This window comes from Camponotus vicinus, unplaced genomic scaffold (genome assembly GCF_025532165.1).
Source record: "Camponotus vicinus isolate PSW18456_S1 unplaced genomic scaffold, iyCamVici1.0 SCAF_2, whole genome shotgun sequence".
In the NCBI taxonomy this organism is placed as follows: domain Eukaryota; kingdom Metazoa; phylum Arthropoda; class Insecta; order Hymenoptera; family Formicidae; genus Camponotus; species Camponotus vicinus.
In genome coordinates, this window is record NW_028141956.1 from 14100001 (window position 1) to 14123220 (window position 23220).

At 27.4% G+C, this 23220-nt stretch overlaps 1 protein-coding gene and 1 pseudogene across 5 annotated transcripts in view; both read right to left on the reverse strand.

The window, feature by feature from the left end:
* The window catches only part of LOC145966107 (aminopeptidase N-like), a 10063-nt gene extending 4537 nt beyond the window's left edge, over window positions 1–5526 (reverse strand). For 2 of the 4 annotated variants that reach the window (XR_014436961.1, XM_083089906.1), the window contains exons 1-6: window positions 5029–5526; window positions 3233–3729; window positions 2178–2633; window positions 1395–1578; window positions 821–977; window positions 481–562 (exon numbers count right to left, since the gene is read on the reverse strand). Coding sequence is in view for 3 of the 4 variants with exons in the window: in XM_083089906.1 (XP_082946032.1) it covers window positions 481–562; window positions 821–977; window positions 1395–1578; window positions 2178–2633; window positions 3233–3729; window positions 5029–5034 (1382 nt within the window). In the remaining variant the exon portion in view is untranslated. The remainder of the gene's footprint in view (window positions 1–480; window positions 563–820; window positions 978–1394; window positions 1579–2177; window positions 2634–3232; window positions 3730–5028) is intronic. The other 2 variants (XM_083089907.1, XM_083089908.1) reach the window with 2 other exon arrangements.
* Window positions 5527–5676: 150 nt separating this feature from the next.
* Window positions 5677–21839, reverse strand: LOC145966416 (putative aminopeptidase-2; annotated as a pseudogene). Its single transcript, XR_014437041.1, has 21 exons — window positions 21337–21839; window positions 20723–20878; window positions 19951–20591; window positions 19051–19132; window positions 18162–18825; window positions 17899–18086; window positions 17342–17509; window positions 17128–17274; window positions 16715–16790; window positions 16300–16434; window positions 12093–12589; window positions 11220–11687; window positions 10688–10886; window positions 10077–10242; window positions 9912–9993; window positions 9125–9489; window positions 8302–8579; window positions 7928–8115; window positions 7354–7650; window positions 7182–7260; window positions 5677–6646 (listed from the first exon to the last, which is right to left on the reverse strand). The product of XR_014437041.1 is annotated as a putative aminopeptidase-2 (transcript).
* Between the last annotated feature and the right edge of the window lie 1381 nt (window positions 21840–23220).

Sequence of the window (23220 nt, forward strand, 5' to 3'; positions counted from 1 at the left end):
AAAGACAGAAGATAGATTTATTAAGAAAATAATAATGCAATGAAAGTCGTATAAATAAAAATAAATCTATAATTAATTGTAAATATTATACACAAAGCATTCAGAATGTAATAATGATTCTTTCTTTTATTCTGAGAAAGATAAAAATAAAGTTTTATAAAATTCTCAGGAAATTCTCTGTAATGCTGGTATATTCATTAAACTCTTGTAAAAAGTTATTATTTTAAATATTAATAAATTTAATAATGATTTTTAAATTAACAAGAAATTTTTAAATCACAATGATTAAATTCTTGCATTATTCATTAAGAAATATAAAATGTAGAAATATAAAGTGCTGTACAATGTTTTATCAATAGATTTATTATATAGGCAACTTAGGCGATAATTTAAACTTTTTACTTTTAAGTTGAATTACTATTATACTAGATACTTTATACATCTGTCTCTTAGATAAAGAAAAATAAGTATATTACTCACTGCGTATGTAAATATTTAATAATACCCTTCCGAAATATCTCATCGGTAATTATATGTTGCAACATGCGTAATATAGCGGGTGCTGCAATGAGTAATATATAAAAAATTGGTAAGTAACATATAAAATTGATAAGTAATATATAAAATTGATGAGAGTAATACATAATAAAACAATATATTACCATTCATAAAAAAATATTCGCGAACATGGCTGATAAAAAAAATTAATTCTTGTGATTTAAAAGAATATATTTAAAAAATTCTTTTTTTGTTTCTTCTATTACTTTAGATCATTTATGTTCGAGAATTTGAGGATGCTGATTTATTTATCCAATCTTACCCTTGCCATAAGTGGAGTAAGAGAAGAGTGATTCAATTTCCTTAGGACTGTTGACTTCGAATGTAATAGGCTTCATATTCCTAGCAATATCAATATGAAGAGCTGATTGCTGAGTAGTAACAACAAAATATTCCATTACTCGCCAATCTTGGAAAATCTAGAAATACATAAAAGTTTTAATTTCAATCACAATTAAAATTGATTAATTTAATATTATAAATTAATAATAAAATGCCAGTTATTATAATATAGTAAATAATATATATATATATGTGTGTGTATATGTATATATATATATATATATATATATATATATATATATGTGTTTTTAGAGAAATCTTTTGTTTTAAACTCTTAAGTAATCATAATCTATAATTATTGGCAGTGTACTTTATTGTTATGTAGAAAACTATAAATAATTCAACTATTATATTTTATATTTGAATTTTTTTTAATGGAAAAATATAAAAAGCGATCTTTTGATGCATTTTAAAATTTGTCAATCTTTTTGTCATGTATCTAAATAACAATTTGTTCGAATATATGTAAATAAAACTTGTAATAATGAACTTACTTGATTGAGAATATATTCTTCGAAGAACGACGCAAATCCTTCGTTTAACCATACATGAGACCACCATAATGGACCGATTACATTACCAAACCACTGATGTGCCATTTCATGTGCTGCTGTCACTGCTATATTTTGTTTAGTAGATATCGTATCAATTTTGTCATTATATGCGAAGGATTGTTCGCTAAAAATTATTATAAATAATGTAGTTATGCTCATTTCACACAAAATGTTTTATATATACATACATATAATTACATTATAATATTTATAATATACTCTATTATTTATATATAATTATTTAAAATCAATAATATATTAGTGTTTTTGAGATATATATATATATAATTTTTTTGTATTTTAAAATTATATCTTTTTCTACTATTTGCATAATCTAAAGTGTAACTCAATTATATTTTTATTCTTTCTTACGCATATTCTATATTTTGTAAAATTATTCAATAGAAAGAAATTTAACTTTGATTTAACTTCAATCTAAAATTGTTTAAATAATCAACATTTTTTAAAGCTGCTTTTTTATAAAAAAAGGATAATTTTTGTTATTTTAAAATAATGACACAGAATAATAGTTATAATTTTCAATCAGTAAAATCAATGTCTATTATTTCGCAAAATCTACACTTACAATATCCAGCGTGAAACAATATAGAATTAATAATTTGACGAAAGTAAAAAAAGAATTTTCAATTTATGTAACGCAAGATATCTGGTACAGACATACGCATTATTCTATTGATGTTTTTCTTAAATTACATGTATTACACATAGATAATAAGTCCCCAATTTTCCATGGCACCAGCTGCGAATTTTGGGACCGCTACATGATCCATTTTTGGAACTTTATCGGTACTGTTGGTATATTCTGTCAATAGCCGTCCAGATTTTTGAGCAACTTCTTGAGCAAATTTTGTGTACGGCGCCAATGTCGATCTGCACCACATATTGACAGTCCCATCTTCATTAGGAACACGAACATAATCGGCCACTACAAACGCTACAAGATAGGTAGACATAATAGGAGTCGTGTGAAAGTACGTCCACACCATGCCATCTTCGTTGCCGTCGTCCGATTGTTCTCGTATTGGCATATTTGATAGAGCCGTATAATTTCGATGATGTTTTATGGAGATATCAAAAGTGGCTTTTAGTGCCGGTTCGTCCCAACATGGAAACGCTCGTCGCGCCCAAGTCGCCTCGAAATGCGATGCGGCCAACCACCTACCACATTTCAATGATACGCTTTTGATAATGATAAATTTTTTGTTACTGTGAAAGAGAATAAGTGAAATACTTAAATGTAGAAACGCGTAAATATAATTTATGACTCATGTTTGGATAATAATATGTGACACTTTTGTTGAGTCTGAACATGACATATTATCAATGATCGAATAAAGTGATAAAATTTCCTAAAATGTGCTTCTTAAAAAAATTGTTAATTTAATTTTATTACCATAATTAAACACACCTGTGCAATGTATAACCATCTCACAAATTATTTTTTTAATTAGAATAAAAAAAAAAAGTATTTTAGGCGAAATTTTACGAAAAATGTAAGAAAACATTGCTACATTGTAACAGGCATGCGTAATATTATATAGATAAGTGTCTAAAATATTTATATACGCAATTACTAAATTACGACATCAAGCAATTTCATTTATTAAGTCATATATATTTTAATATAAGTTAAAGATCTTAATATATTATAGCGATAATGATGGCAAAAGTAGCAAATAAATAATAATAATAAATAATGCTAAAATAACAATACATATAATATTAGAAAGAATTGTCAAAAATTAACATTTACTTACACTAGATTTCCTTCTTTATTAACATAAGATACCCTGAAAAAGCCTTTTAAGTCGTCGTGCAAGATACCGACATATCGCATCTTTAAAGTGTAATTTCCAGGTGATAGCTCATCATCAAAATAAAGTACTAAAATATGTGTAATCAAATCGTAACTGTACGTTGTCGGCATGCGGATAATGCCATCCTTGTCGAACAACGATGTCGCTGCGTCGTCGATTGTCAATTCCAGTGTATGCAAACTCAAGTTTTGCGTTACATGACGAATAGTGATATTGATGGCAGATTCTCCATCAAAGGTAAAGTTACCTTCCTCAATATATGGTATTAACTTAATATTGTAATGCATCGGAGCTACATTGTCTGGTAAACGGTAATTAGTCACATGTGTATCATTGCTCGAATCTGCGTCAACAGGAAGAGCCGCTGTAGCAGTAAATATTAGACCAACATTCATAAATAATTTCAGAATCGCCATGCCAATTCTCCTTTCAAATATCTGCACAAACATTTTCATAAGAAAAATAATACAATACAAATTGCAATTTTAGTGTTTTTATCATCACATTAAGTGCATTTCAAGAGAGAGAGAGAGAGAGATTGTGTGAATAAAAAATAATATAAATCTTGTGCAGCTATTATGATTGTTCGCAATAGAAAGATCGATAAACTGGTATGGAAGATCAGTTTATAATAATTGCGCAAGTATATTAAATAAAAACATTTTTTTATTCGACAGTATATAATGTAATTCATAAGTATATACTTATATGAAAAATCTATTTATAGAATTATTTGATTGCGACACAAGCAATCTTCCAACCGAGAATCGAGTGACTTTTTATTATATATACACTTGATTGTTATTTTATCTATGATAAAATTCAGACTGTGTGAATTACATTTTTGTGTATCTTTACTATTATTTAATTCTATTATTATTTGATGTTATTTAATCCGGATATATTTCAAAATATCATTGGTATCGATGAAGTCGAGAGAATTAAAAGTATTTATCGTTTAATATCGCCAAGAGATTGTTTTCAGCTTTAACAAAGCGACATATTATATTGTTAAGCGCGTTTATGTCTTCGTCTCGATTTTGTAATTTAGAACGCGATCAAATCAATAATCGAAAAATAATTGAAGTAATAATTTACAAAATTATGATGCATGTAATGCATTCAGTCAATCCTTTCAATAGAAAGTTGATTTTTTATTTATATATTAAATAATCTATGTCTATATCCGTTTCAGCATAATGTATGTGCAACCTGGATATGGCAAATCAAGCGAAGCCAGTGTCACATATTTTTTTGAAATTTTGAACGATCTTAATTTCTAAATAAAAAAAAGATAAAAAATGTAAAAATAAAATTTTAATATTTTTTAATAAGTAAACAGAAAAATATATATATACATATATTTTAAATGTATACAATGTGGGTGATTTTGATCTATACATCTATATATATATATATATATATATATATATATATATATATATATATATATATAATACACCACGATTTTGTTTCAATTTAATTGATATTTATGACAATATATTTTCCTTCTTTATAGTTATATGATACAAAATTTTTTTCTCTCTTTCTCTCTTGTACTAGCGCTTATTGATATTGGCGTGTACGTAGCAAGAATATTTCTTATATTAATATTTGAAACTGAATTCGTGACAATTCGAACGTTGAAAGCGTAGCAAAATGTTGGTGAGATATAATTTTCGCCGACATTGCAATCAACTTTTTATTGTTACCAATGTATATATGATTAATATTACCTTCATGCTATCTGTATATTTGCACGAATAATCCTCAAGATCAAATCACGAAACGTTGCAACAGTTTCACACTTATTGTTAGATAACTAACAGTTTCACACTTATTGTTAGATAACTAACTCGCCTTACTGTTCGATAATAAACTACTTCCACTTACGAAGCGAATCGAATCTTACGAAATGAATCTAATCATTTGTGACATTCGATTACCTTGTATAATATTTGATACTTGACGATCATCCATTGTATTTTAAACGTGCCTATCATATGAATAATTTATATTCTTGACCCCTGCTTCTTGTATTATAAAACGGCGGAGTATGAGTAAGTTATATATACGCTGTTAGTTGTGTTAGAAATAATGATAAAAACCACTTAATATATTTTATAGCTGCTGTTAGTATTACAAATATTAATAGCGTACAAAATATATGTTTTTATCATTATCTCTAACACAACTAAGTTTTTATTTCGACTTATTTATTACTATTTACTATTTTAAAGATATTCAATGTATTTTATGCAAAATAGTTGTATAAATATAATTTTATAATTATTACATAATAATAAAAATTGTATATTTTATATCAGAGATATGTGCGTTTTTTTTTATATTTCAAAGTAATAAACTACAAATAAAAAATGATCTTTTATTAAATTAAAGTTATATTAGAAACAGTTTGAAATTAAATTACAACGGTATAAAGTATATGTGACAATCAATCGAGGTATTGCAATATTTCTTGATTAAATTCAAATAATATCTCATGAAAATGTTCGCAGATATTTTAATTCGATTTTATATCTATTAAAATTTGACAAAAAGGTTACTATTTTTTTCTTTTTTCGTTTTTTCTTTTTATTTCAGTTATAAATAACTATAAATGATGTAAAACTTATTATATAAGTGATATAAATAATAATCAGCATATGCAAGATATTTACATAATTATGCACACATTTATATATCTATATTATATATTTCTCAATTAACTGGTGTTATTTTTTCGTACATAAAATAAAAATCTATGTTTAAATTTTTTATAATTTAACTACAACTATTGTGATGTCTATTGTGGTAAAACTTAGCAGCATTGTCGCAAAAATGTATCTTTCATATATCATAAATTATAGTAGTCTTTCATATGATGATAATTTAAAATTTTAATTAATATGACGAGTTGTTGAGATAATATATAATACAAAATATCTGTGACACATTTCATTTTTTTCTCGCTTACAAAATCAAGTGCAAGAATGACTCAACAATGGACATATCATTGTTTCAATATTAGAAGTTGAAAAAAATGTTACATGGCATCGATTTGAGATATTATGATCGAATATAATTGAATTGATTAGAGACATTCAATACCATAATGAATTGTGCAAAATATACTATGTATTTCTCTATGTATTTCTAATTGAATCGTGCGAGTAGTAATGGGATTATCACAAGGAACGATGCCAAAGTAAAGGAAGTTGCAGAGTTTTGCTTCTCGATAAATTTCCCAACTTCTTCTCGATAGGATTTGATCCAAGCAAGATTTTCTAATGCGCTAGCCAATCCTGTAAACTTTTCGAACTCTCCCAAATGATTGTATGCGGCTTCTGATAGCTGAAATGTAAAAATATTTTTATATAAAAAACTTGTAGACCCATCAATATCGATGTTATTGGATTTTTAAGATGGTGCGTAATTAGTGGTGCTATATGTTAGAGATGCAATATTTAGCGAAATTGTGAAATATCTAATCAATCCACTCTTAGATAAGATACAAGCGCGATCAAGGATAAGATAGAAATGGAACTTCTCGTAAGTTCTAATTATTGAAATTTATTTACACAAAAGATATATTATCGCGTCCCAATATTCACATATGGCACATGTAACTGCTTAAAAAAAAGTTCAAATTGAAGACGATATAAAATTCTGACATAAGAGAAACATTTCCCAACATTAGTTCTAGATATAAGATTAGTTAAATTATATTGCAAATATAATAAAAATTAATTCATACTATATAATATAGTGTATGTCTAATGCAATTATTAAATTTAAAATAATAGATTAAGTTTTTCCAAAAAATATACGTTATATGGCTAATTATCTGTTTAAGAAAACGTAATAGATTATAAGGATGATATTTTACCTCCATATATTGCGCAGGAGACGAAACCTTTTTGCCAAGTTTATTAAGGAGAGTGGGAAGCTTCGTATTATCCTTATCCCTGTGAAAAGAAATCATTATACATTATACATTATATTTAATTTTTGTGTTTATAATATTGCATTATCAAATTAAGTAACAGAAAACAATTTACGCCTTTTGGATTTCTTCGATGTGTGCATTAATGAAATGAAGAAGAATCTCAAAAGCCTCAGCATTTCTTTCAGCTATCGTATCCATTGCAGAGAAAATATCTATAATGGGGTCCTTTTCAATAGTTGAACTGAGGAATTTATTTGCAATTTCTTTGGATGCGCAACCAAGGCCTTTGAGAATGTTCGCCTGTTCTTCTTCATATTTTTTATACTTTTCTACTATCTTTTTCCATGTTTCCCCGTTCCCTTTTCGCAATCCAGCACAAATAATTCCAATTTTCAAGTCTGGTGAGAGTCTATAAATTCGTAATTAGTCATGATCACAATTATACATATATTTATTCACATGTACATAATATTTGCAATAGAGAATTTGTAAATTCATAGATTCTTCCGTACAATTGCATCGGAAGAAAATATGCATATTGTATATTAAAAAAATGCATCATTAGATGATAATAATTTGCAGTTTATGTTTGTACAGTGACTTTGCAATGAAAACATACATCGTTACTTATAGCAATCGTAATTATAGATTTACGAAACGAAATTATTGTAAATTTTTGCACTTACGTTTTCTTTTTTTCTTCATTTAACCATTCGTCAAGTTCTTTCTGAGCGAACTTCAGGCAGTTATCCATTCCGTATTTACAAGCGGTATCTAATGCTAGTACTTTACCTAATTTCACTACATGCCCACCTTTGGGCTCCATGTAATTAACTTCTGTTGTGAAAGTTTTTATTTTTTCAGCAACAAAATTCTGAAATTCAGTAGCGTATTAGGGGGAGAGAGAGAGAGAGAGAGAGAGAGAGAGAGAGAGAGAGAGAGAGAGAGAGAGAGAGAGAGAGAGCGCGCTCACAAATATATTTTTCTTGCATTATTAAGATTCATAAGGCAAACGAGAATGTAAGGCCAACGAGAGCGTACTTCTTCATATTTAACTTACATGGAATGGGACATAAAATTCCGAACCGTGTAATACACCATCTAGATAATCAAATGCCCTAACAGCCGCATACCATGGTATGTAATCGTTCTCTTTTGACAAATAAGTTGTAATCTGCAAAGTGACGTTATACGGCAAATATCCCGCTCGCGCGAGATTTAATGCATCGTCAATCAATTGGGCACGATTAGTACTGCTTATATTTTTAAAATTATTTGTATTTAAATATTTCGCCAGTTTTTCCCAATTTTCGACATCGTAATTCACGCGATAATATCCTGCAAAATAATATTATCATAAATTTTTTCGTAGCAACGTTTTTTGTTGTTTTCATGATAAATTTATTTACGTTATTTCATGACGATGATTATCAAAATAATCTTATGACACATATAATAATTTGAATAAATCATATTATTTCTTTTTAAAGGAGTACTTTATTGTCACACATTTCATTCAATTTTATTATTCCACGGAATATTAATATTAATGATAATGGCAAAGTTAAAGTACGTACATCAAATATGTTTTGTTAAATGATTAAAATATACTTTTTAGTGCATAAAGCATACAAAAACATCTGCTTTTATGTATTTTAAAGCAACGGATATATAATACAAACTATTTTTACAATTACGAGAATATTCATCATATCCTTTGTCATAATCTTCATATACTCTTTGTTTTTTATAAAGATAATATACATATAATAGAATAATCACAATTATATTAGTTATTGGAAGAATTGAATCAATGTGATTGACAATATTATACGTTGTACTAAAGGTAAAGATTGAACAGTGGTATATCAATATATCCGTACCTGTTTGATTCTTATTGAAAAGTATCCAGTTTGAAACGTTAATTGTAACAATTTTAGGTTCTTCAGGTATCATCCAGAATGATTGTATGTCATTGGGTGCTTCTTCTTTGACGTAGGTTATGGGTATGTACCATTGAGTTGTATCCTGCTTCACTGGTTTCACCAGGAAAAATCGCTCTTGTGTCAGATTAAATCTAGATTCTGGGATTTTGCTAACCGTGACAACGGGATATCCAGATTTGTTTAACCAATTGTCCATAACGTCCATAAGCGAAGCATTATTCGGTAAAACTTTTTCAATTCCTTCTTTTCCTTCATCAACGATGGCTTTAAAGAGTTGAGGAGGTGTAACAGATGTAAATTGACTATAAAATTAAAAAAAATTATTATATTATTTTGCTAAGGATATATCCTTTAGAATAATATATATATATATATATATATATATATATATATATATATATATATATAATGCTATATATATATATATATATAATTATTATAAACGTAATTAACATTATAATATTATTTGATAGCTTTACATTGATAACTAAATTTAAATTTATATTAGTTAAATTTAAATATATTTTGACATGTGATGGTTATAGAAAATAAATAGTAAGATAATTCAAAAGTGCAGCACATAACACTGTATTCAATTAGCACACAAATATATGTAATTATTAAAAATAATTATAATTTTATATAATGTAAATGTAAATATACATATTTAAAAATGTCTTTTTTATTATTAAGAATATGTAATATATCATAATGTATGACTTACTTAACACTCAGATAATGCTGAAGTCCTTTTTGGAAGATATCTTCTGTCAAAAATTGTTGTAACATCCGGAGAATAGAACCGCCTGTAAAAATGAATTAAATAAATTAGAATAACAATTATTATTTTTATTTTTATTGCTGAATATAAAATAAAAAGCTCTATTACCTTTTTTATAAGCAATATCATCGAACAAACTACTGATTTGAGCAGGAGTTTTCGCACTAACATCAGGATTTAATGGACGAGTTTTAATAGTTGCATCGACAACGAATGCAGATGCTTGTAGATTTTTAATAACAAATTGATCCATAAGACTCCAGGACTCATTATACTGCAATTTAAAATAACATTAATTAAATTAGTTAGCAGTTTCACTGTCTCTCTATTACACTTTTATAATCTTATGATGCCTTTTTTTTGCTAACATAAATTTCTCTCTTTAAAGGATTTTGCAAAGCAGTGTAAAATAAATCGATCATAATGTTAATATAAATTATGGTTGGCATAAAAGATAAATTATTATCTTTTATTAATATAAACATGTTAATATATTCAATATTTTCTTAATATTAATTACATTACTTCAATTGAGAATCTATCCAGAATTTTTATAGTGCACATTAAATTTTTAATATTACTATAATTCAATTATATATATATATATATATATATATATATATATATATATATAATTATATATATTATAACTCAATTATGATATATATATATATATATATATATATATATATATATATATATAAAATATTTATACTTACCAAGTTTTGAACAACTTGTTCGGTTGTATAATATTCAAAGAAGGTGGCAAATCCTTCGTTTAGCCAGATATAATCCCACCAATCACAAGTCACTAAATCACCGAACCATTGATGAGCGAATTCGTGAGCTATCACTTTCGCTATAGCTTGCTTGTCTTCCGTAGTTGATTTGTTTTCAGTGTAAAGAAGCCCAGACTCTCTTAAAAAGAAACAGCACGTTATTTTTGATGCACTAGTAAGATAAGTTCATAATGATACTAAAATTTACGAGAATGTAAATAAAAACTATATAATATATAAAATAATTGACATATTTGTTTAGAAAAATATAAAAATTGTACAATAAAAATTTTTATATCCTATACAGAATTGATAAGCGTACTTTAATATGATAAGATTGAAAAATCGATAGATAAGGTAAGCTGTTGAAATTTGCACGTTCAATTAAGATAAAGCACTTATGGACTTTGTACTAATTGCATGAAGTTTAAGCATTTGATATTTCCGATTAATAACCTTTGACCAATGTTACCTGTAAGTCACAAGACCCCAATTCTCCATAGCACCAGCTGCAAAATCTGGGATTGAAATTTGATCCATCTTTATTCCTGGGATATATCCAGGTTTATCTTTTGGCGTGTAATAGTTGATGTCAGTGAATTTATGTAATACTTTCAATGTTTCTTGCCCGATTTCGAGTGCAAAATTTGTGCTGTTGATCGCATTGGGTCTTGTCCAAACACGAAGATTTTTTTCTTTATTTGTGTTGCTTTTGTAATCCGAAACTACAAAGGCCACGAGATAGGTGGACATCTTTCGTGTTTGCGGAAAAGTCGTCTTTCCATTTTTTTCGTTCTCAAGCATATTCGAGAGCGCGTGGTAACTTGTATTTGTGGGATAATTGATAGTAATGTTGAAAGTTGCCTTTAATGCAGGCTCATCCCAGCATGGGAATGCTTGTCTCGCGGCTACTGGCTCGAAGTGAGTTGTTGCGAGCCATCTGTAACATATAGATGTTTGCATTATTGCAAAAAGATGATTTTCTACTTTATTTCATATACTTGTGTCTATTAAAACAAAATTATTTGTTTTAAAGGAAACATTTATTTTAATCTTAATTTATTAGTAAAGATTTGAATTAACATTGTCCTACAAATATAAATACAAATAGGATTCATCATCCGGTTTCTATGACGAAAGATTTTTAGAAAATCTATAAAGAAAATATTTAAACTAGAATTGGTAACACAACATTTGTTTGAAATCATTATCTTCTGAATTTAGATATAATATATATAAACTATATTATGTTATATATATATAAAAATTATATATGTAAATTTAAAAGAATATTAATCTTAAAGAAGATTTAAGTAGGAGTTTTTGTATATAATTATTATCTTACCTTTTTTCCTTTCCGTCTTGATAAGAACTTCTATAAAATCCACGCAAATTATCGTTTAACACTCCAGTAAAAGTTAAAAATAATTTTATATTTTTAAATGTAGAATTAAGCTCTTCCTTTAAATTGAGTGTTATGAAATCCTTTTGTTTGTTTATTTCTTGACTTATAATCTCTATTGGTTTCCCAGAATAGATCAACTTAACTTTGGTTATGTTAAGTTCATTAGCATGAAATGTTATAGTCTTAATATTATTTTTCTTAATTTCGAGATCGATTTCAGACTGTCCGTCGAAAGTAAAGTTCTTTTTATCCTTTGTGTCTAGATACGGTGTTAATTCGATAACATAATTAGTGGGTATGACATCCTTCGGTAATCTGTAGTCGTCTGGAATTTCCTCAATTGCTTGGGGAATTACACTTTCAGGAATAGGAATGCCTGCCCAGCAAGTTGCCAGGACAAGAATCAATGGCAGCAGATATCTCATCATTAATATCTGCTATAAATGGAAAAATTTTGTACGATCCAACCTGTTATTATAATTAAAAGATGTGAATAAATAATAATAAACGTACATACATATAGTATTGACGTTTTGATGTAATAATGTAAAAAAGGAATATAATCTTCATTGATTTTCGGAAGTCATTTGAATAAATATTCATATAATAAGTAAGATTTTTGAAACTTATTAATGATAACTTAATAATTCTGTTTTACTTTAAATAAGAAATTAACAAACTGAAAAGAAAAAAAGAAAAACATTCAAAGAAGGAAACGTTGTGTGTATATATTTTAACTGTTATAAATCTAAATTATATGCACGGAATACACATAACTCTTCAAGAAACATCTATTCGTACTATAAGTTTTATTAACAGAAAAAATGTTATTTTTATATTTATTATTTATTTTAAAGAAAATAAACTCTATCGTGTGTGTTCTAAAAAAATAAATTTGATTTTTTATTTTCATCTACTTTAATTTTTACGAATCAAATTATTAGAATATTATTTCCAATAATGTATTATGTTAAATCATAAATATGATATATGCTAGATATAATTTGCTAATAAATTGATGAAAATGATACTGCACACACACATAATCGCAACAGATTGCTACGAAAAGTCACACACAAATTGTTGTATAATATAAAAAATTTCTTATACACTTCTCTTCTTTTGCAATAAGATCAATTTCCTTTTATACAAACTGAATTTTTCGATTTTAATAAGATTAAAATAACGTACCTTAAAACTAATTAAAGATGAAGAGCCGTGCGGGTCAATGCTACTCCCCGCAGAGGCAAGATTTTATGAAAGACTGTCAAGCCAAAATTTGGCGCCTTATAAGGCAATGGCAGTAAGACGTATCGCAAAAAAATATCGCTGCTTTTTTTTAATCTTATCACGACAGTCGGAGCAGTAGGTATTATACTCGTTGGGGTATGATCGCTAAATAGACTATTCCGAACTCAACTCGCAAAATTTCCTGGACAGTGACAACGCTGATAATGCGATAACTTAAATACATTGTTATCCAGCCAATCAATGCCAAGCCAGGTCAGAGATATCACAGAGAAATCCTACTTTTTATCGTACATCTCGTGAAAAGTATCGAATGGTATTGCTGAAGCTAAACGTCGCATTGATTCATTATAAACTTGTAAAATTATTATAAAATTTTCTGTTCTTGTATTATAAATAAATTTTCTTTCATATAAGTAAAAAAGTTTATGTTAATTTGAAAAAGAAAATTTTGAATATTTTTTAATATCTTCAATGAGATATTTGATGTTTGAAAAGCTATTATCAGGGAACTGAACTTTTCGCATTAAGCAAAAACGCGAATTTCATCAAAATATGACAGACTGAAGTTGTATTTCTGTTTTTATGCATGCCAACATCTTTTGAGCAAAATTTTATGCCGTGACAAAACGTGAAGTCGCTCTCAAATCGTGAATTTCATCTCAAATCACAAAATTTCGTTTTTTGTCTGATTTTTACATTATTTCGTCCATTTGAACACATATTTAACAATAAATGCAGAAGGCATCGGTATTAAAAACTATAAATAAACTATAATATAGTCCGCGATAGTGATTTGTTCTCCTTGCAAGAGGCCCCACGAAACAAATCGTCGCGTACTGTACAAACTGAAACGAACTGAAAGCGTTGCCTTGTAAAATAATCGCTATCGATATCTCTTTCGACTCATATTTTTTCATATATTCAGATTTTAGAAACAAAAAATTTATTTTAGTTTTCAATAATGATAATAAAGTAGGCTATTTTAGACCAAGTAAAGCGCAGGTGGTAATGTGTGACAAAAAATTCAATAATTTTTAAAAAAGTCTATAATTTTTAAAAACCAAACGTTTCGGTCCCTTTCGGACCCTCCTCAGTGTGACAAATTATGAGTAACAAGGGTCGATAATTCGTTTCAACTAGAATTTAAATCAAAATAATGGAAAATCGGGTAAAACGCGATAAAATGCGAAATTTTGAAATCAAATCGTGAAAAATAGTCAACATAAAACGTGAAAAGTTCAGTTCCCTGGCTATTATATAGCAACATTAAGAAATGCACAATCTGAAGGTTAATTAAATAATGAGACCTTTTAACTTTCAATCTTACTGTTAGAGAAATTAAAATAATTATGTGTATTATGAGAAATTAAAATAATTTGTTTCAAAATCTCTCCAGCATCGATATGACTAGTACTAATATTTAATCAAGAATTGGAATAATTTATGAAGATTCTATTTTATTATAGTTTGCAAAATAGATTACTAGTATTTCCGAAAACTCTTCCTTCTAATTATAATAATAATTAATTTTTTATTCGTAAAATTAAAATGTAGTTATAATTATAGCTATAGTCAATATTAATGATATAAAATTATGATTCTTCTTATATTTATTAATTTATTAAATAGTTTGTTAATTTTATTAATTATATATATAAAAGATTCTCAAATAGTCATACGTAATAAGATTTTTTACAAATTTTTTATCATTATCTATGATATATTTATGTAAAAGAAGAAAAAAATTGATAAATCCAGAATCATCAACACAGTAAGCTTGTAAACAATGTAATTCAGATTCGCAGAATACAATATTCTAGAATGAAGGTTTTGTTGCGTTATATGTGTATGTATCTCTCTATAGTATTATTGAAACAAAAATATAAATAAAAAAATTTATAAAAAAAAATTTTTGTAATTATGTCTAAAAATTTTGATCAAAGTATAAAATATATAAAAAAGACGTAAACAACATGCAAACAAATGCATAAATTGACATATCAAAAATAATAATTACGTATAAAATAACGAGGAAAGAGTTAGAGATACATACATATGATGTTTGTATAAATGTTTATCAATTTTATATATAAAAAAAATGAGAAAATGAAATGATCATATAGTAGACTTGATAATTGATTAGATATAATTCTTGATAATTGTGTTTAAGTAATCAATTTAAATAATACATTTTTTGTTTCATGCACAGATAATTGACATCAAATCATGATAATTGATATCAGATTAAATCTTAAATGATATTTAATAATCTTCTCTTTTATTATTTAAAGTTTACGAATGCTTATATGTTCACTAAAATTGTTGAGTAAATACTCCATCTCTTTTTACAAAAATTATTTTTATTAAAATAAAATTTAATAAATTTGCTTTATTGAAGTCTAATATATCTAAACATTAATTCGAATTATAATAATTATATATATTTGATACTATATACTTTATATGCGGGATATTATCACACATTACATCTTTATAAGTAATAAATAATCTTTACGTCCTATGTTTTATAAATAATAAATAATTTTTAAAGTACTGTACTTTATAATAATATATGATTATATTTGAATTTTTTTAATGAAATAACATTTTATAAACTTAATAGTTTTGAAAACTAGCATATTAATACAATATGTAACGGTACAACAGATTAATACAAAATGCAATTTTGAAATATAATTTTTAAGTATAATCTCATGAGGATTTTTTTATGTGTTTCTGTGTACACGTATATTTATTTAGATTTAATTACAAATAACAATGTGTATATATATTACGTAATACACTATACTATTATATTTAATATAGTATATTATACAGTACATTATATGTATAGTATAATATACTCTCGTAATATAACTTTAAATAATTAATTAAATAATAGTGCTTTCTCGATTGCAGGTGAAAATTTATTAATCCATGTTACGGATGCCTCAGAAACCGCTATGGCTTTTCTTGCTAAGATCAATGCTGATCCTAGATTTTTTATATTCTCGTCAACAAAAATGCGAAACTGTAATATTATGAACATTATATTTCCACGTTATATCGTTCTTAGTGATATAGTAGTGAATGTAATACATCAGTAAGTACATCAGTAAAAATAATATAAAATATGTTACATGTACACACACACACACACACACACACACACACACTCTCTCTCTCTCTCTCAATTAATTACATTAAATAGGATATATATATATATATATATATATATATATATATATACACTTAATGTTAACTTAATGTTAAATAAATTTAATGTTTAAATATATGTATATATATAATACCTTGTTTAATTGAACTTCAGTTATAATTTTATTCCCTATAGCAGTAAGCACTTTATTTAAGAAATCTATTCCTCTTCTGTAAAAACAAAGAGAAGGTATTACCAAATTGATTTTGAACATTGCAATTAATATTGCGAGAAGAAATAAGTAAAAAATATATTATTATATATTTCTCTTTTAAGTTATAATTAATTAGCAAACGTAAAATAAAAGATTTTAATTGAGTTTGATATTTTTATGGAAATTTATGTTCATATAAATATACGCAATCAAATATTTATCTCATTTTAACAAATAATATAATAAATATATAATAATAATAATACTTTGTCGACTCTCGAATTATAAATTCTGATCAAATAAATTCATATGTTATGTATGTAATAAAAGAAATAAAAGTAAATAATACATACAATTTTAGAACTGCATGCAAATTATTGTGAATAAAATCGATAACATAATTCACATTTTCGGGATTACCATTCAAAACAGCGTTATTTATCATCATCCTGTATTGTTTGCGGACATTGAATTCGTAAGTTATGGAGATATTAAGATATCTAGAAATCGACAAATTTAGAATTTGATGTTAAATACGCTTATATGCATAAACTGATTGAAACCCACTTGTTGATTAATTGTGGATTTTTAGTACATCCAAGTGCATTTAGCAAGAGCTCTTGTTCTGTATGTAAATCAGTACAGAGGAATCGATTCCAAACTGTATACCAATCATTATCATCATTTACGCGAATGCCCGCACAATACACGAAACTCTTGAGATTTGCTGATATTCTGTGTATATGTGAAATCATTATAAAGAGTGTGTTATTAATCGATTATCTTTTTCGAGGAAGGTAAATATATGAGAATGCTTATTATAAAAAAAAGATAAGATATAATTTAAAAGAACTGATATTCTATATTGTATATGTTAAATGTATTATTATAAAAAAAATTTGTTAAGAAATTAATTATTTTCTTAAAAAGCAGTGTACTTTACAAAATTATTTACTATAAAATAGAAAAGATAAGGTATAATAATTTTAAAAAACTGTTCTATTTATTTATGTGCGTCCAAGTATTGTAATATTAATATCTATTCGTCGTCATAACAAAATAACTGTAATATTCTAAACAATGTAATATATATCGGAATTGTCAGTAATAGTAATCAGCTATACCTTTTTTCCGATGTAGAAATCCAAGAATCAAATAAAATTTTTGATTTCCTTAGACAGTGGATATTGTTAACTGAACATGCAGCTGATAAGATTAATTCACGATGTAATTTTATCATTAAAATATCTGTTGGATTTTCGATAAAGCTCAGTAAACGGTATATGGATTTAAGTAAGCGATTTGCATAGGCCTAGAAATTATATCAAATTATTAAATTGAATTAAAATTCATTGCTGATTCATTGTTTAAAAAAATAATCGCTTACCTGAAAAAGTTGTTGTACTCGCGGCGAGCTAGCGAGAATATGATTGAGAAAATTAAAGTTATTTATCGCAGCAACCCACGGTTCGTACTCGGTTTCATGAATAAGATACGTCGCAATATCAAATGGAATGGAATAATTCACATAACCGGCTCTAGCTAAATTAAAGGCATCATCTAGAAGTGCAGCTCTGTTTATTGCGTGTATTTTTTTAAAGTTCTTTGATCTGAGATAATCGATAAGCATCTTCCAGTTATTCTCGTCATAATTGACTCTATAATATCCAATTTGCTGAACGTTGAAAATCATCCATGAGTTTGATTCGAAAGAACCAATTATCGCGTTCTTGACCTGCGGCTCCAACCATACTACAGTATTGATTCGATCAAATGTGATATTTGATTCTTCAAATACAAAAGTCAACGGTATCCACCAACCAGATTTGTCGGTTTGTGTTGCATGGTGGCTCAGATAAAATCGTTCTTGCGAGGCGAAAAGAGTTTTCGTGGTGTAATTTCGTGTAATTGTTACCAAGGGATATCCCGGTTGATTTGCCCAGGACTCTATGATATCTTTTACGACTAGATACTTGGGTAGTTGTCCTGATTTATCTGACGCAGTCTGCAAATGTCGATATAAATCGAATGGAAGTACTGCTTGATATGACCTAGTAATAAAAATGAGTATTTTTGTAGAGTAGTCTTAATAAGAGAATCGACGAGAGAAAAAGAGAGAGAGAGAGAGAGAAAGAGAGAGAGAATAAAATAGTAAATATCATTTTTAATAAATTAGATTATTGCAATTTTTACAATAATAATGAACGTTTACGATTTTATATTGTTATGAAAAATGGTTAATAGAATTTGGAAATACTTCGCATGCATAGACTTACATTTCGCGCAAATAACTCTGCAAGCCTAATTGAAAAGCTGTATTTCCGATGATATGATTGGTCATACGAATTATGGATGCACCTGAAAATAAGATAATGTAATATTAATATTTATTATATATAATTAATATATGTAAAATAAATGTTATATATTTTAAATATTTTTCTAATAAAAAGTTGAAATGTATAATAAAATGTAAAATAAATATAAAATATGCGTGCTTTAAAAAATAAGTATTTCATATTTCATTGCAGTATTAATTATATAGAAAAAGAAGAAAATCAATTTTACATATGTTAATTTGATTTTTTAATATAATTAATTTTAAATTTATTTTTCTGCGATTTCGTGCGTCATCGCTATTTTAATCGAAATTACGAAATCTAGAAAGATAACCAAAATAATCATTTTCACACGAAGTCGAACGATTCATACGAAGTACGTGAATAAGCATATATGTCGTGTGATATATTAAAGATATATATTAGTGACTAATTTTGCTAATAATCAATTTTCTGCATATATGATTTGAATATGTGATCATTTGTAAAAAGGAATTATCACATGATTGGCAGATATCTTTATCTGTTTTGCGAGATTGTTATACGTATAAGACGATATAATCAACACATTACGTAAAAAACTAATGACACAGCATTTGTAATTAAAATCAGATGATATATTGAATACAGAGTGTTTTCAAAATACTTAATAAATCTCTGTTTTAGTTCATATCTTATCCACATTTTCAGTTCATATCATATTTTAGAATTATCTTTTTTATAAGAGTGTTTCATGTAAAAAATTATTTCACATATTATATTCTAGCGATAACATTTTTAATGTGAATTCAGAATCTCAGAATTTATAGAAATAAAATAATGATTATTTATATGCACCTTTTTCATAAGAAACGAAATCTAAAGTAGCCATAATACTGCTACGGTTTCCGACTCCTCGTCCGTTCAATGTACGTGTATGATCATCGGAATCTGCAAGTAATGTCGGTTGAAGACAATCTACTGCGAATAAGTTCATCATTTTCAGATTAGGTTCCGCTATGGATACCCCAAAATATTGGAAATATGTAGCGAAACCCTCCTTCAGCCAGACGACATCCCAGAATTTGGGTGTCACCAGATTTCCGAACCAAGTGTGAGCGTACTCGTGAGCCATCGTTGTCAATCCATTCAACACTATTTTCGTCGGCGTGATTCCGTCCTCATGTAATACTACGGATTCACGATAAGTGATGAGACCCCAATTCTCCATTGCGTTAAAATTGAAATCTGGTATTGCGAATTGATCGACCTTCTCGAGCGGGCTCTTCACCGATAACCATGTCTGCAATGCCGAGAAAATTGCCTGGCCGCGATTCAAGGCCATCGATCCGCGAAATTTCATGGAATCTCTTGTCCACATATTGAAATTCTCCGAAATTTTTGATCGTTCCGGGATAAAGTTGTGCACTGTCCATCCTACCAAGTATGTGGAAATTCGCGGCGTGCGACGGAATGTGGTCACATAGTAAGTATCATTTCTATAAGTATCAACAATTAAATTTTCCTCGTTTTTGTATGTATGTTTTTATATGTATATTTCTCTTTTAATATCTATATAAATTATTTTAATTTTATTTTTATATAAATTAGAAAAATTACATATACTAACTTCATTCGTATAGATTCCACTGGAGTATTACTTGTCGCATTTTGATCTTTATGATGACCAATTCGCACTTAAAATTCTGCTTTTAAATATGGCTCGTCCATGCATGGAAAAGCACGACGTGCATACGTGGGCGAAAACTGAGTTACGCCGATTCGTCTAAAGAATTTAGCAATACATTTCGAATCAAATGTGCAATAATTGTTCAAGAATTTGTTTTTATCACTATAAACAATCTCTAAATATAATTGTTCTTTTTACTGGTATTAACTCTACATATAATATAAAACATATAAGATATAAAATATATTAGGATATAGAAAGTATATAATAGAAAATATATAATATATAAATGTACAATAATAATAAATAGGAAATATATAAAATCAAATGTGACAGATCATGAATATTCCTAAGAAGACTAGTATTTTAATTTGTATAACACAGAATAATTACGTAAATATATAATCAAGAGGATGTTAATGATTTCATATTCAATATTCTTAATATTTTTATAAAAACTTTCAATTGCATAGATTTTTCTTCGAAATTACCGTGCTTATAACGATTCTCTTAAATATATGTGTATATAAGAGTTTTCAGAATTTAAATATTACCTAAGTTTTCCTTCAACTTCATATAGACTTGCGTAAAAACCGAAAACATCGTTTGCGATGTATCCTTTAAAGAATAGTTCTATTGTGTATTCTGCAGATTCCAATGCATGGACTAGTTTAATCGTAAACATTTGTGTTTCTTCATCGTAAACGTAATACAAAATCGGAATCAATTGACCTGATTTATCCGATAAAGATATATTTGGTTGTATAATTAATGCATCTGTGTGCAGAACGATGGAGTCTGTTTTTTCCAGTACTTGTAAAATGATTCGTACGTGACCATCATAATCCGCGTCAGTGGGATGAGTGTAAATCGATAAATCATATGATATAGGAATGATATTCTTGGGTAGTCGGTATCGTGCGGAAATCTCGTTCAAATTTTCGTTTTCTTCTATATTCACATTATTATATGCGAATACCAGTTTTAGAGCGACAAGAATAATCAATAAAAATGCACTGAACAGGAAGCGATAAGAAATCATGACTATTTCTTAAGATAGATCCATTCAGTCAATTCTAAAAATTGATTTTTAGATGAGTAAGAGAGCCCGGGAATGTATGTTTGAGTATCTCTCACCTTGCGTTATAATACACGTATGTAAGATAATGAGATAAACATTACATACATAAAACGAATACACACCCACACACATATACATGCATAATCACACACGAGTTCAAAATATAAGTTCTACTTTTAATGAATATTATTATAAGAAGATATTGATCACTTATTATAATCAAAAAAAAATTTTACAGTAAATTTAATTATAAAATGCTCGTAATGTTTATACCGTATGCCCGATTAAGACTACATACTACTTGCCTTTACTGCGTAGTGTTATATTATTTGCCATTAACGATTACGGATAAAAGGTAGATCGACATCGACCTCGACGATCGGGATTTTAACGAGATAATACGTGTCTATAATACTCATATAATGACGATAACAAGTTCAGCGCGACAATGTGATATATACTATATATAGAATATACTCATATCTGTGAAAACTAAACATACTTATTGTGTTTTTTTTTTGTAATTTGCAGCGATATTAAATACTAGTATCGACTTTGATAATTAATTGATTGAGTTTATTGTCAACTATCTATTAATTCATAAGAAAAACAGAAAGAAGAGAGAGTATTTATGTATATTAAACAATTATCTAACTATAAGTTGTACGTAAAGTGTTTGACATATGATTATTCGGTAGCCTTTCTATGTTTTTCATAGTCCATTTAGTTTTGATAATTCCATCGCGCGGCGCTCAAGTAAATATTAGCATTACTTTGCATGCGAGTCGACATAAGTCTGTCTTGGCGGCAAGTGAGACTTTTATTTTATTCCCAAAAAAACCTGTGTTAGTATAGTCATCCAGACTATGAAATTTGTATCTGCTGAGCCGAGGAGAAATGAATCATAATTAAAATCATAATACATAAAGAAAAACACTTATTTTCTCGACCACGTCTTCGCGAAGCAATCCTACCGCGAAATACGCGTGGAGTGTATATGCCCTCAAGATACACAGTATCGCACAATGATTAACATTTAGATTAACAAGTACAAAAAAATGACGAATTCTTGTTTATTGTTAAAATTCTTAATCTGAAAGATCTCATTATATTGATATCTTTTTTTATTATCGTTTTAAGATCTATTTTTTAAGATCTATTTTTTTCTACATTAGATTTGTTGCATTATGCGTCCATTTATATCGGCGAATAGCACTTGCGACATTCCTTGTTCAGTGATGGTGACTGCTAGTTGATGACAGTGTTGAGGTTTTAGGCACAACTTGCTGAGATTTGCATGTAATTGCCGTAGGCTACATGTCTTGCCTTTAGGCTGCGTTGAGGTTTACTTACGTTC